The sequence below is a fragment of the Rhipicephalus microplus genome, chromosome X, assembly GCF_043290135.1.
Source record: "Rhipicephalus microplus isolate Deutch F79 chromosome X, USDA_Rmic, whole genome shotgun sequence".
NCBI lineage: Eukaryota > Metazoa > Arthropoda > Arachnida > Ixodida > Ixodidae > Rhipicephalus > Rhipicephalus microplus.
Window position 1 is genome coordinate 5,005,731 of NC_134710.1, and position 13,090 is coordinate 5,018,820.

At 46.9% G+C, this 13,090-nt stretch overlaps 1 protein-coding gene across 3 annotated transcripts in view; it reads right to left on the reverse strand.

Annotated features, from left to right (window-relative positions):
• Window positions 1-3: 3 nt before the first annotated feature.
• The window catches only part of LOC119175633 (uncharacterized), a 237,041-nt gene continuing 223,954 nt past the window's right edge, over window positions 4-13,090 (reverse strand). For 2 of the 3 annotated variants that reach the window (XM_075881728.1, XM_037426539.2), the window contains 2 exons: window positions 2,383-2,459; window positions 4-2,328 (listed from right to left, as the gene is read on the reverse strand). In XM_075881728.1, coding sequence (XP_075737843.1) covers window positions 2,164-2,328; window positions 2,383-2,459 — 242 coding nt within the window. In that variant the 3' untranslated portion in view covers window positions 4-2,163. The remainder of the gene's footprint in view (window positions 2,329-2,382; window positions 2,460-13,090) is intronic. The other variant, XM_037426540.2, reaches the window with a different exon arrangement.

Here is a 13,090-nt window from a genome sequence, read left to right on the forward strand (position 1 = left end):
GCGTCCCAAACAAGTGAACTTTTATTTCTCTTGAACGGCACGAAGAAAATTCACGTGGTTTCTCGTGCTTGCGCTGTGGACATTCGCAAACAGAAGCACCGTTTCACACCGCTACAAGAGGATATACTGCCGTTACGTCACATTTTGTGAAGCCGGAAATATAGGGCAGAGCAGAGGACTAATCTTCGATTTTCACACCTTTGGCAGCTCTTTGGCAGCCAGAGCTAGCCAGAAGGTATAGCTAGCTGATTCCGGTCGGGAAAGGAAATAGCGTAATTGTCGCATGGGTGGGGAACCCGAAGCTGCCCGAAGATTGCGAAATGGAAGGCTGGGACAGCCAGCGTAAACGTAAACAAACGCTACCGTCGTGGCAGCGAACGAGACAATGCGTGGCTAAATACGTGGTTAAATTTGCCGAAAAGCTGGAAAAATACCACACAGGACGAGGCAGACGAGGACAGGCGCAAACTACCAACTGGCTTTATTCAAGCAAGATCCACACTTTTATATATCAACACCCTGCACAGGGGCACCGCCACAACAACCACATGGTAGTTATGGTGGTTCTCTTGTGCAGGGTGTTGATGTATAAAGGTGTGGATCTTCGTTAAATAAAGCCAGTTGGTAGTTTGCGCCTGTCCTCGTCTGCCTAGTCTTGTGTGTAGTGTCTAGTTGCGCCCTCACGATGGTTTTCATGTCAAAGCACCAACTCGCCCAACAGTTAACTGTTTGGAAATAATATCCTCGAGCGTATGCATTTGGGGTACCACTTCACAAGCTCGCACGATCACTCGAGTGATTGCGCTTTGTGTTGTGAAGTCCATGGCTATTACATGTGCTAAGAAGACGAGAGCTTGTTAAGCCGTCGGGGGCGCGGCAGCTCACCTAGCATCGTTCTCGAGGTGGCGTGTGCCAGGTGGATGTTTCGTTCGCAGACTCGGCGAGTTGCAAGTGATCGTGCGAGAGCAGGAAGTGGCACCCCGAACGTGTTCAGCTCTTCGGCAAACTTAGCCACGTATTTCCAATCAGACAACGCAAAAAACAACCAATGCGCATGCGGCGCATTGTTTTGTTTGCTGCTATGACGGCAGCATTTGTTTACGTATACGCTGGCTGTCCCAGCGTTCGATTTTGCGATCTTCGGGCAGCTTCGGGTTCTCTCTGTTTCCCACGTGACCACGACGCTGTTTCTTGATCCGACCGTAACTAGCTGGCTTATGATCTGGCTAGCTGACAAAGAGCTGTCAGAGGTCTGAAAATCAAATATCCCCTGTCTAGAAAGTGGCTGGCAACCCTCGGGCTGTCCGTGGGTCGCCAGAGCCGTCAAATCCGAGATAAATGAACGCCAATCAGGCGTATTCTCTTAAGGCCACGTGGATAGCAGGTTAGAAAGATTTCACGCGTACAATTGTTCGTGGTGCTGACCCGCGGGATCGAATCCCAGCTGCCTTTTAAATAGAGGTGAAATACTGTAGGCCCGTGTGCTCAGATTTAAGTGCACGTTAAAGAACCCCTGGTGGTCAAAACCACCATGACGGGGCGGCGAAGCTTAAGTACAGTGAACTAATGCAGTGTATACTTAATGGTCTTCCAATTTTGACTACAGGTGAAACCAACAGACATGAGCAAACTTTCTATTTTACTGAATGATGCTGAATTAGCTTTTCTTGATATTTTTGTATAGAATGTTTGAATGTATCGTATTTTTGGTCGCCATTTTTCACATTTACGCCTGCTAAAGCAAATGCGTCGTTTGTATCGCACTGTGCGCGTTGATCGTTAGTTTAGTGGTGTGGTGTAGTCACTATGTTTTTGTCTTCCCCTTTGAGATCTTTTATTATAAGAAGTATCACACTTAATAAATATATCTTGTGCTTCGCTGTTTCATGACTTACCGCAACATGTTTATACAAATGTCTTTGCGTAGCGGAGCACCTGTGACCGAACTGATATGATGGCAAATATTTGACAGAGTTTGCTGCTAAAAAATTATCGCCTGAGTTGTCGCGCGTTTCTTCTTCACGTGCTGTATTATTTGCGCTTTTGAAGGAGGAAGTTACTCAGGTGTCATTCGAAGTAGGTTTCAAGAGCACAGTGTGTCCGATGCTTTACTATTTCGCGTTTCATGACATTGAATTAATAAATTCAGTTGTTCAGCCAGGTTCAGGGCTGTACAATGTTGCGGATCCAGGCAAGACGCGGCTCATCCAGGTGGTGGAAACGTTGCAGCTCTTTTTGGTGGTCGCAGGACTGCGCCGCAACGCCACGCAGCTGCCACCGGTCGCCATGGCGGCACATCAGCTGCCGACCAGCCAGGGACTCGTGCTGCTGCAACAACACGCATCGTCTGGAAACAGTGGGCGCAGTTTCTTTGATACTCACCGTGCATGTTGAACGGCCGCACAGCATCGAGGTCGCGCACGGGGACGCCTCCAAACTCACCTGCTCCAGCTGGTCCCCTGCACAACAGATATACGAGCTTGTATCCGCACAGTAATTGTCCATAAGGACCAAGTCCTTTCTCCGATGTTGCACACTTATTAACCGCAAGCTTAAATGTTTTTAAAGACGATAGTCTTTATTGGATACCTTCGACGCAAAAAGTTTGCTCTGTCTGTCTGTCTGTCTGTCTGTCTGTCTGTGCATTTGTCTGTTTGTCCACTCTTATCGGCATCGGGTACCTGAAACGGCTGAGCTCATCCGCAGCGCCCACCAATGTTGCTCAAGTTTTAGCGTTCATACTTGTCCAATTGTCAATTAATAAGCAACTATTGCGCAAGTCTGGGGCACCCTAACAACCCGTATGTATTCTGCATGTGCATCTTTTACTAGAAAAGGCATACATAAGCAATTTTAAGGACCGCAGCGCTTATCACGCTGCGCCAACCATGCGACGCTTTCACGAAAAGTTGAGTGTTTCCAACGCTTTGCTAAGACGTGACGGTGGCGGCACCTACCCGTCGCCTTGCGTTCTACACCTTATCACCTCTGAGACGGGCGCGCACACTCGTCTCAGAGCCACGTGCGTCGTTTTCCAAGAACACTGCCAGGTGGCGCTCATGTCTCACGTGTGACCTGACTTGATGCGCTCGTCCGCCTCCGCTGCACGTTCGAGGCACTCTAACGCAGCGCCGCCAGAATACCATTCATCAATTTTCTTGCGCAGAACATCAAATAGATTGTTCACTCTCTCCGGACGCAAGACTATCGTCTTTCTAAGGCGTTTGCAGATTACATGCATGTGACGCCATGATGACTGGGTGACGTGGCCCGGCTCATACTGCATGTTTATTCCAGTCTGCACTTCTTCCTTATCTACTTCTACAAACCATCGCTAACTTCATACGTCACATGATTCCCCCTCCTCCCGAAAGAATGCGCGAGCTACAAACTATGAAGCATGACCAAGTGGTGTCTCATCATAAGAAAAAATATCACAAAATAGAGTAGTTCCATGTAACACGGCAGTTCCATGCACTTGCACAAAAACATTCACAGGGAAGGCAGTCCAGTGAGATCTAGGAGACCTCAGATTCTGAATCGCGGCTGCGACAGATGCGTTGTATCTAGTATGCGTGCTTTTTGAGAGATGGTGACGGCTAAATGCCTGTGTGCTGGCGGCATGCAAGAAGTTTCTCCGCGTATTAATGAGCGTTTTCCGTGGTGTTGTCGTCTGTGCAACCGCTGGCGCAGAGAGCGTCTGTGACAAGGTTCCTTCATCCGGAAACGTCTTTTTTCTTGAAATGGCCCTTGGATCAGAGTTTTTAACTTTTTAAGTCGTTCAAGTTGGGAGCGTGCTTCCGTTGAAGTTTTCATTTGTCGTCGTCTTTTCTTGATTTGGTGATTGCGTTGAGAAAATTGCGGGTGGTCATCGTCGTTGAATAAGGAGACGCTGTCGGTAGTAGCAACATTATTTACGAGTGGGATGCAAGCATGATATGTGTAAAGGAAAGCAGTAGATACATTTTCGTTTTTATCGGCGAGACTTGCATACAATAGTGACTCCGTACTGCTTCGAAATTCGGTTGTTCCGGTTCCTGAGGATGACATCACCGCAAACATGGCTTGACGTGGTTCCGATTCCGTATGTTTGTTTCTTTGCGGGAGCATTGAGCCAAGCGTTTCTGAAGTACAACCGCTTTCGGAATGGCAGTGGCTTGAAAAGTTATTTGGCCGATATTTCAGGTGGTCTGTTGCGTATGTGGCGATATCTTGAGGGGTGCGATGAGAGTGACGAGCACCAGACGAGCTACTTGGCACAGAACCAAATGATGGCTTACGTAAGCAAGATGAAGAGTCAAGTACATTGGGTGCTTGAATATTGTCTTGATTTGTGTTTTGCAGGGAAGAGGTTAGCGTTGGCGATATTTGTGCAGATGCGAAACCAGGTGGAAGGTTGGGCCTTGCAAAAAAACGGCTCGGATGTCTTTCTATGAGCAGATGACTGAATTCGCCTGACGGGAATTGTAAACTTCTGCTCTGTGCTCGAATGCGTGAATGCTGCGTATGAATGTGATTACAGAATTTGAATGCATCGATATGGCTGGTTGTAACCGAATCTCGATTATAGTCTTGAAACCAGATGATCATTCCTTCTTTTATCTTTTGCCAAGACTCATCGTTCTCGAAGATGTGGGTGAGGTAAAACTTGAATGCCTCACCTGAGATGTAATCAGTGAAGTTGGTGATCATCTCCCGTTCCGACCAGGATGCAGCGGTAGCGTGGAGCTCGAAAAGATTGAACCAGTCCTGTACGGGTCCGTCGTCTGCTGATCCGGTGTACTTGGGGATGTCAAGGTCGTCTGATGGTGCTGTCATGATGCTGGTCTTGGTGTAGTGTTGGGATGTACTTTCGTAGTCCACGTTCGGTCACTGCGTCTTGCCGAGACGTTCGAAGATGGTGGCTGGTTGCTGTGTGCGGCCAGATGTTGACTCCGTAGTCGATGTATGGTCAGGGCGTCTTGTGGAGAACTGCGCCGATGAGGAGACACTGATGAAGTGGCTGGGAGGTCTTCATCCTGTCGACTCGTGTGACGCTATGATGACTGGGTGACGTGGCCCGGCTAATTGCTTGCTTGCTTGTTCCTTTCTCACTGCATGTTTATTCCAGTCTGCACTTCTTCCTTATCTACTTCTACAAACCATCGCTACCTTCATACGTCACATGCACATACGGGACCAATTTTTTGCTCGTCTTCATTAAAAAAACAAAAAGAAACGCGATAACAGTCAGGTTCTCCAAAGTTCTTTCACAGACACTCGGTCAATTTAAGATGAACATAAGAGAAAAGTATTTCTTTAGTTTCCGTTCGCAGTGCGCTGCCGGCCCTCAATGCCAGACCACAGGAGAAGCCTTGAGCTCACCCCGGCTGCGGGAGACCGTCTTCGTTGGCGTCGCTGGGAGGCGGCCCTCTGAAGCTGAGTGACCGGCAGGCAAAGGATGCCGCCCGAGAAGACACAGAGACGCCACCCGTAGTCATCAAGAGCAAAGTTCCGGCCTAATTTATGAAACAATTAAAGTCTTCCCTCTCTCCATTCACGATTGCCGATATCAGATGTCCAACAGCTTTCGCTTAATTGTTTCTGCAGCTGCACATAAATCGGTAGATGACTGGCATACTGCACACGCCAAATTATTGGACGTGTTAGAGAAGAGGGTAAACGCGTCCGCATGGGGAATGCGTGCCGAGTGAAATCATCACAAGCAGATAATTTACTTGTGACACGTCGGCGCACCAACCATTTTTAGCAGCAACTTGGCGCGAGCGATTGGGAGGCACATTGCGGAGCTCAGCACGCCGCGCTTTTCAAGTAAGAGTCGGGGTTGCAGGGGGGTTCGGCAGCCGAGTAGGCCATGCACTGCATCCATTTTCGCGCGCGTCCCAGGAAATGCCCATTGTAGTGAATTTGCACCAACACCAACAGATTCCTGACACCTTTGGAAATCTCGGAACATCTTCTTCGACGTAAGTGGACCAATTTCAAGTTCTAAAGTGTCAAGCTTGTTGGTAAGGCCTTATAGAAGCGAATAATCTTAGAACAGAGAAAGAAACAAACGGGAATAAGCGCCGAGACGTGTCTTATTTTTCTGTTCGTGTTTCCGTGTCCTCAATTTGCACGCTGGTTCGCATCGGTGAGGACAATTCCTGGCCTTGGTGAAGTACAAGCAAACGCTTCAAGGCGCCGCACGCAGGCTGGACGCATCTTGCGAGTCTCACCCGATACTGGCGGCCGACAGTGACAGACGAGGAGGACACGGTACTAAAAGGAGGACCTCACGCTACTTTTCAGAAATAGAGGGACCTTACTCTGACCGCACGGTGGGATGTTCAAGGTAGAAGTGAACGCCTCTGTACGTGGTATAGGCTAGGACCTTGGTAGATTTAGAGGCCAGTCGAAAGTATCTGCGATAATAAAACAGCTTGCGCAGAGCCTCTGCAATAATATTCGTGATGTGTGCATCCCATCAGAAATTTGCAGCAATCGCCAAACCTAGATATCGTTGTGTGTTCAATTTCCGAAGCATATAGTGTCACTGATGCAAAATTCATAATTGATAGCTTCTTTCTTTCGCGTTATCAACATGTAGACAGTTTTGTTTTCGGAATTAATCAACATTTGCCACCTGTCGCACCAGTTGGAGAGAAGGTTTAAAGAGTCACACAGCACAAGGTACTCTGAACAAATAATAATTACTTTGTAAATAATTAAGTAGTCGGCAAAAAGCCTAATGTTGCAAGTGATATTGTCTGTGATGTTACAAATAAAAATAAGAAATAACCAAGGCTTCAAAACAGAGCCCTGCAGTACTCAAGACGTATTAGGTAGGATTTGTGATGGCACTCGCTCAGAGAGGACATTTGGGGAACGGCCGGTTAAAGAGTCTTCAATTTAACGTGTTAAGAATATATTTGCGATGACATTTCGAAGATTTCAATTATCTTGCTGTGAGACACTATGTCAAATGCCTTGCAAACGTCGAGTAATATGATGTGAATTTGCGTGCAATTGTTATGGACAGGACGAAATTCTGAACCACCTCTGTTAGCTGCATTACGGAGGACAACCTACTGCGAAACCCGTTGTTGGAACGCACTGCTAGGCCGAGCTGGGCGAGCAGGTCGCACAAGATAAAACACATGCGTCCCAAACAACAACTGAACTTTTATTTCCTTTGAAGTGCACGAAGAAAAATTTCCTGATTCTTCGTACTAGCGCTCTTCACACTCACGAACAGAAGCGTCGTTTCGCGGCGCTACAACACTCCACTCCCTAGTAAATGGGTCATCACCACGTTGTGGTTCATAAGTTCATTCGCACCGGAGGTCTTGCGTGTCGTCCACTCCGCGTGAACCTTTCGACGAATGGTTGGGCTGGTTCATTCTGGTCTGCTTGTAGAATTTCTGGCTGTGTAACTCGCGATGCTACACGCACTTCACCGTTGCTGTATACGAGCGCTGGTTTAACGTGGTCAGCTGGTTTACGCGGCAAAGCGACTGCTTTGGCTAGTCGCTTCCTGACCGATTTTTCAGTCGCGTGGCTGCAGTCGCGAAGCTGCTGAAACCAATCGGATAGGCCCAGAAGTGACACCAGAATATTATTATATGTAAAGTAATGTTTTTTTGTTTTTTATTGCTTTAGCCTTCTGCCACCAGATACAAACGAGTGGGTTCCTCTGAGTCTGTGGCCCTATGGCCATCACGGAATACTTGGCCTGGAGATGGTGGGTGCAGCAGCTCGAGCAAAGTGTCGAATTTACCTGGCGGCATTTTGCAAGAAGCTAAACACCGTCAAAATAAAGAGAAAATAAATTGTGCCCTATCTTTCCCCCCTATTCAAAATCGTTTTTTGTCTTGAACTTGACTTGTCACCGCCTTCAATGGAACGCGTTTGGAACGCGCTTGTGCTTCATACCTTGGCCCCGACATAAGACACCGAGTTCAAGACGCGTTTGGGCTGCATTGGAGGCTGTGGCAAGTCAAGATGAATTCAAGCAGCATTTATGAATACGTACCACTCTCGGAAATACTCCTCGATGTCTCAGCGCAGCTCAAGAGGTAGGCGGCTTGCATGGCCGGCCAACTCACGCGAGCGAAGGGACGGTCACACCCACCACCGGCCTTTTTAAAGACGATAGTCTTTCTTGGGGACCTTCGACGCGAAAATTTTGGTCTGTCTGTCTGTACATTTGTCTGCTTGTCTGTCTGCCTGTCTGTACGTTTGTCCGTTTGTCCACCCTTAACGGTTCTCTTAACGGCACCAAAGTAGTCAAACGATACTCCAAACGGCCGACCATATCCGCAGCACCCACAAATATTGCTCAAGATTCAGCGTTCATACTTGCGCGATTGTCAATAAAAAGCAAATATTGCGCATATCTAAGGCATCATAACAAAACGTCAATATTGTGTATGCGTGTGTCTTACTAAAAAGGCATACATAAGTCATTCTATAGACCATAGCATTTATCACGTTGCGCTGATCATGCAACACTTGTACGAAAAGGCAAGCGTTTGCAACGCTTTCCTAAGACGACACGGTGGTGGCACCTACCCGTTGCCTTGCGTTCTACCCCTTATCACCTCCGAGACGGGCGCGCAGGGCGCGCGCGCTTCGTTTTCCAAGATAACTGCCAGATAGCGCTCATGTCTCACGTGTGACGTGACTTGATCCGCTCGTGCGCTTCTGCTGCACGCTCGAGGCACTATAACGCAGCGCTTCCAGAATACCATTCACCAATTTCCTTGCGCATAACCTCAAATAAACGTTTTGTTCACTCTCTCCAGACGCAATGATATCGTCTTTCGACGACATTTGCAGTGTAACATGCAGATACGAGGCTGATTTTTTCTTTGGAGGCATTTGTGCTGCCAGCGCTGTCACCATGGCATAGCGCATCAGCACCATGACAATCTCTTTCGCTTTGCTTGAATCGAACTTCTTGACGCTGCTGGGAACGCTGTGCGAGAATGGACGAAAACAATAAATGCGGCGGGCTCGGTTTGATCAGCTCACTCAGCTGGCGGCGATCAGCTGATCGGCGCCGGTCTCTTAGAGTTCTCGCTGAAAGCGAGTTCCGCACGCGACTCACCGGTTTTGCGACTTCCAGTCGCTCACATGCAGCCTTTGCCGGTGTGAACGTCAGTCGCTTCTTGGTCGCCAGTCGCAAATGGTCACGCAACCGCTGCTAGTCGCCGGTGCACACCAGCTTTTATAGTCAACGTTCACAGTCGCTGCTAGAACGCTCCTGCCCTACCCCCACCTTCATCTTCGCGTCTTTTCTTGCACCTTCAAAGCAAACAGGGGGTTTACACTTTGCTTCAGCAGCATTTGATGGCATGCTTCACGCGCGAGTTAATCTTATTGCATGCGCACTCTGATCGACGAAGATAGGCCGATACGTTTGACCAGTCGTGTTTATCCCCGCCGTTCACGGCCTTTTACCCGCGCGATCATACAGTACACATGGGAATGATTTCGATGAGGACGTTTTACGGAACATGACAGCGATGGCGATGTGAACGGTGAGAACCCACCGATAGTGTCTATATTGTTGATATCGCAATAACACATGGTTTAGATAAAACACGAAATTATAGGTTTACAGGAAAGCTACCGTTTAGCCTCTCCGAAGAAGCCCTACAGATTGACACACGTTTCGAATTTTGGTTGGCAGATTCCAAGTAACATAGGAATCAATGTAATGCGAAGCATGCGCAAAGAGTGCGACCTTGTTGTACTTTTTAAATTAAGGTAATCATTACGAAATCATGCTAAATACATGTACAAATCTCGTCTGCCAGGCATATGTTGAACATTCACGTATGCTTTATATACCCAGATGTCTACATTTGTGCAATGATGTAAACATCGACATAATTATTTCATTACCAACACAGAAGAAGCAAGCGGATATGTAGCGTTTGTGCTTGCGAGGACAGTACCTCTAATTAGGGGTGCGTAGACCAAGTTCAGCGGATGTCGATGGAGTATATAACTGACGCTGAGCCGACGTGAATCTGGTGTCTTAGGAGTAAATATGTGATTTTTATAATTTTGAATGGCCAGCAGCGCAACCACAATTGCCGGTTGCTAGCAATAGGGTATTTTTTCAAAGCAGTTTTGATACTTAACGCGGCGCTGTCGTACTATACTTGATTGCCGCGCAGAATGCTTGGTTTCAATTCCTGCTGGGACCGTAATATTTACATTTTGCATTCATCCAGTCAACGCTGCCGGTTCAGTTTTTCTCGGCGCTCTCGAACTTAAATTACAAATGTCTGTTACCGCCGCTCCAGGGTCACCACACAACCAATCATCTATGCCGTATATTCACATACCGCCACATGGAGTACGCAGGTATGTGCCACATATGTGTGGAGGAAAAGGTTTGACGACGTACGCACGCAACGGGATTTGCAAGTTAATCATTTCATGACCCGTCAAACTTATTCTACAAGCTTTCTTACCCCTACATGCTAATTTTGGTTTACCCGAAGATAAAGAGGCGATATACGTAGTATATATTGCGGTATATGATATACGGCGACGTATACTACGTATATCATCTCCTTACCCAGTAGACAAAAATTAGTAAGAGGTATACGGCGATATATACACACTAGGGTGGATAGATAGATAGATAGATCCTACGAAAACAAACAAAAGAAACGTATAATTTCACTATATACTATGCCTTGCTTCTCTACTCTTACTTCATGTTCTTTACATCGGTGAAATGTAGGGGCCGAGAAGAGCATAGAGAAATCGTGAAAACTGGAAGTTTACACCACAATACGGGTATAAAAAATGAAAGAGCTTTGTTCACCTAACTTGATGAAGCGTTATTTTCCTTAGGATGTTTAAAAATAAAGTAAGAATTACAAATGTACATCTTAAGATTATGGTATGCGTGCAGTATTTAAAAATGCACTAAAAGTAACAACAATGAAGGAAAACATAAGACTCCTCAAGATCACAGCGAGAAATCAAAACTGAAACAGAAACTTGTTTGTTTTGTTTAGGTGGCGACATCTTGTATAATGCTGTGGAAATAATTCACGGGCTAAAAAAAAAGTCACATCTTTGCCGCAAAGGCGAAGCAATGAACGCGATAGCAACAAATTGGAAAATCACGCGCAGAATGGGAAGCAGATCGAAACGTGCCCTTCGTTTCTCAAGCACAACTGACGCATGAAATGTACTCACAGGTACAGATGGATGCGAATAAGCATCTCATTTGTTACTTTGCTGTGTCTGAAAAGCGCACGCTTTTCGCAAACGGAGACTGGAATGATTGCAGTGACCTTTGTGCGTTCGGTAACTAAAACAGAATCGTTCCAGGCAAAGCCCGAGGCCAGCCAAGATGTACGATCCTCCCCTCCTCTCCACCGCGAGATAAGAGCGCGCGAGGAAGCGTCGCTCTCCTCTTCCAAGCGGGACAAAGTACGCGCGGGAGATTAGAGCGCACACCGCAGCGCGACGTGGCGACGCGCGCTCATTGCGCCATCTTGCTGGTAATGCTGGAAACGCGATAATTCCTCCCGAGACGCCCGTGAGCAGCGGTAAGTGGTAGATACGAATAGCCCACCGTTTGAACGCTGAAAGAGTGGTTTACACCTCGCACTCACAATTGAGAGGACCAAAGTTCGATTTCACGCGCCGGAGTCACCTTTAGTTTTTTTGTTTTCTTTTTTGAATTTTTATATATATAGATAAGTATACATATACGCTCAGTTATTCTTTACACACACAGGACCGTGTATGGTTCAAAAACATTGGTGTTCGTCAAGGCGTAAACGTGTGGTTATGAGCACGCAATAAAGTGGGTAATGTGTGTGCCTTGGTGGTTAGAGCGTTGTGTCAGCAGCCTGGGAAAGAGAAAAATCTGTCTACAATCACCTCCACAAATATGTGCCTTGTGCTACTGGCGTAGTTTATGCCTTTCCACTATCTTGCGGCTGTGAATACGTAGGCCAAACAGGCCGGTGCATTAACGTGCGCTCACGAGAGCATGAACTGACACTATTAGGTGCTGCAGTCACGTCTCATTTGGCAGCGCATTGTAGATCATGCGAATGTGTGCCCTACTTGCAGAGAATTTCCATCAAATATAGACATCTGGATCAGCGGACGCGTGAGATAGCCGAAGCTTTTTTCATTAAATCCAATAACAAGTGCATAAGTTATCCATCTATCATTCTTGAAGATGAATATAACTTCCTGTCAGACAAGACATGAAGCGTGTTGTGCTGTAACACATATGCGCAGGCGCACAGTTTTGATGACTCATTGTCTCCTATTTCTTTCCTTTCTTTTTTTCAATAAATTTTAGTTCAGAGTTCCTTCTCTCTCCGTATCTAACCCGTTGCGCTGTAAAATATTCCACGATGGAAATACTTCACTGGAAGGCCGTATTGCCTCACATATTCAACGCCGCATAAACTGACAATCCGTCCAGTATGAGTGGAGTTACAATGATTTTTCGCACGCTGCAATCGTATTTTCTCTTCTCTCGTCTCGACGAAAGCGCTGGAGACTAAACAAGAAAGGATGAGAGGGAAAAAAAAACGCCATGTACGCCTGAAGATCCTGAGCGTTTTTATTTTTTTTCTTTAAATATGCGGCTTTTTCAGTGCTATCACGCACGCGCGTATGGACAAGCGACGGCCTCCCGCGGCGATCTCTGTAACGACCAAGCGTGCCAATGTTCGAATCAGCCAATGGCTGATATAAGGACATTCTACTAGTGATTTTTGAGCGTCTTCCATCATTTGTCGAGGGAAGAGAAAGTAATTTTTAGCTGAATTTGATAATTTATTGTGAATCGCAGGCCGTGTGCTGCGTTATAACATTTGTCTCGAGTGTTCTCGAGAGCCTCTACTACTGATCGGCAACGTTTACTGACCATGTTCAAAAAGTGTTGCAAGGTCCCTTTAAAACCTATACGGGGCGCTATGCAGGATCGCCTGAGTTTGGACCGAGCTTCGGGAAACTCCGAACCTCGAGCTTTGGCGACACCCCTTTTCAATGAGCCAACCGTGCGAAAAAGTAGAATTCACCCCTGAGGGCACTGCGCTTCATTGGTTGT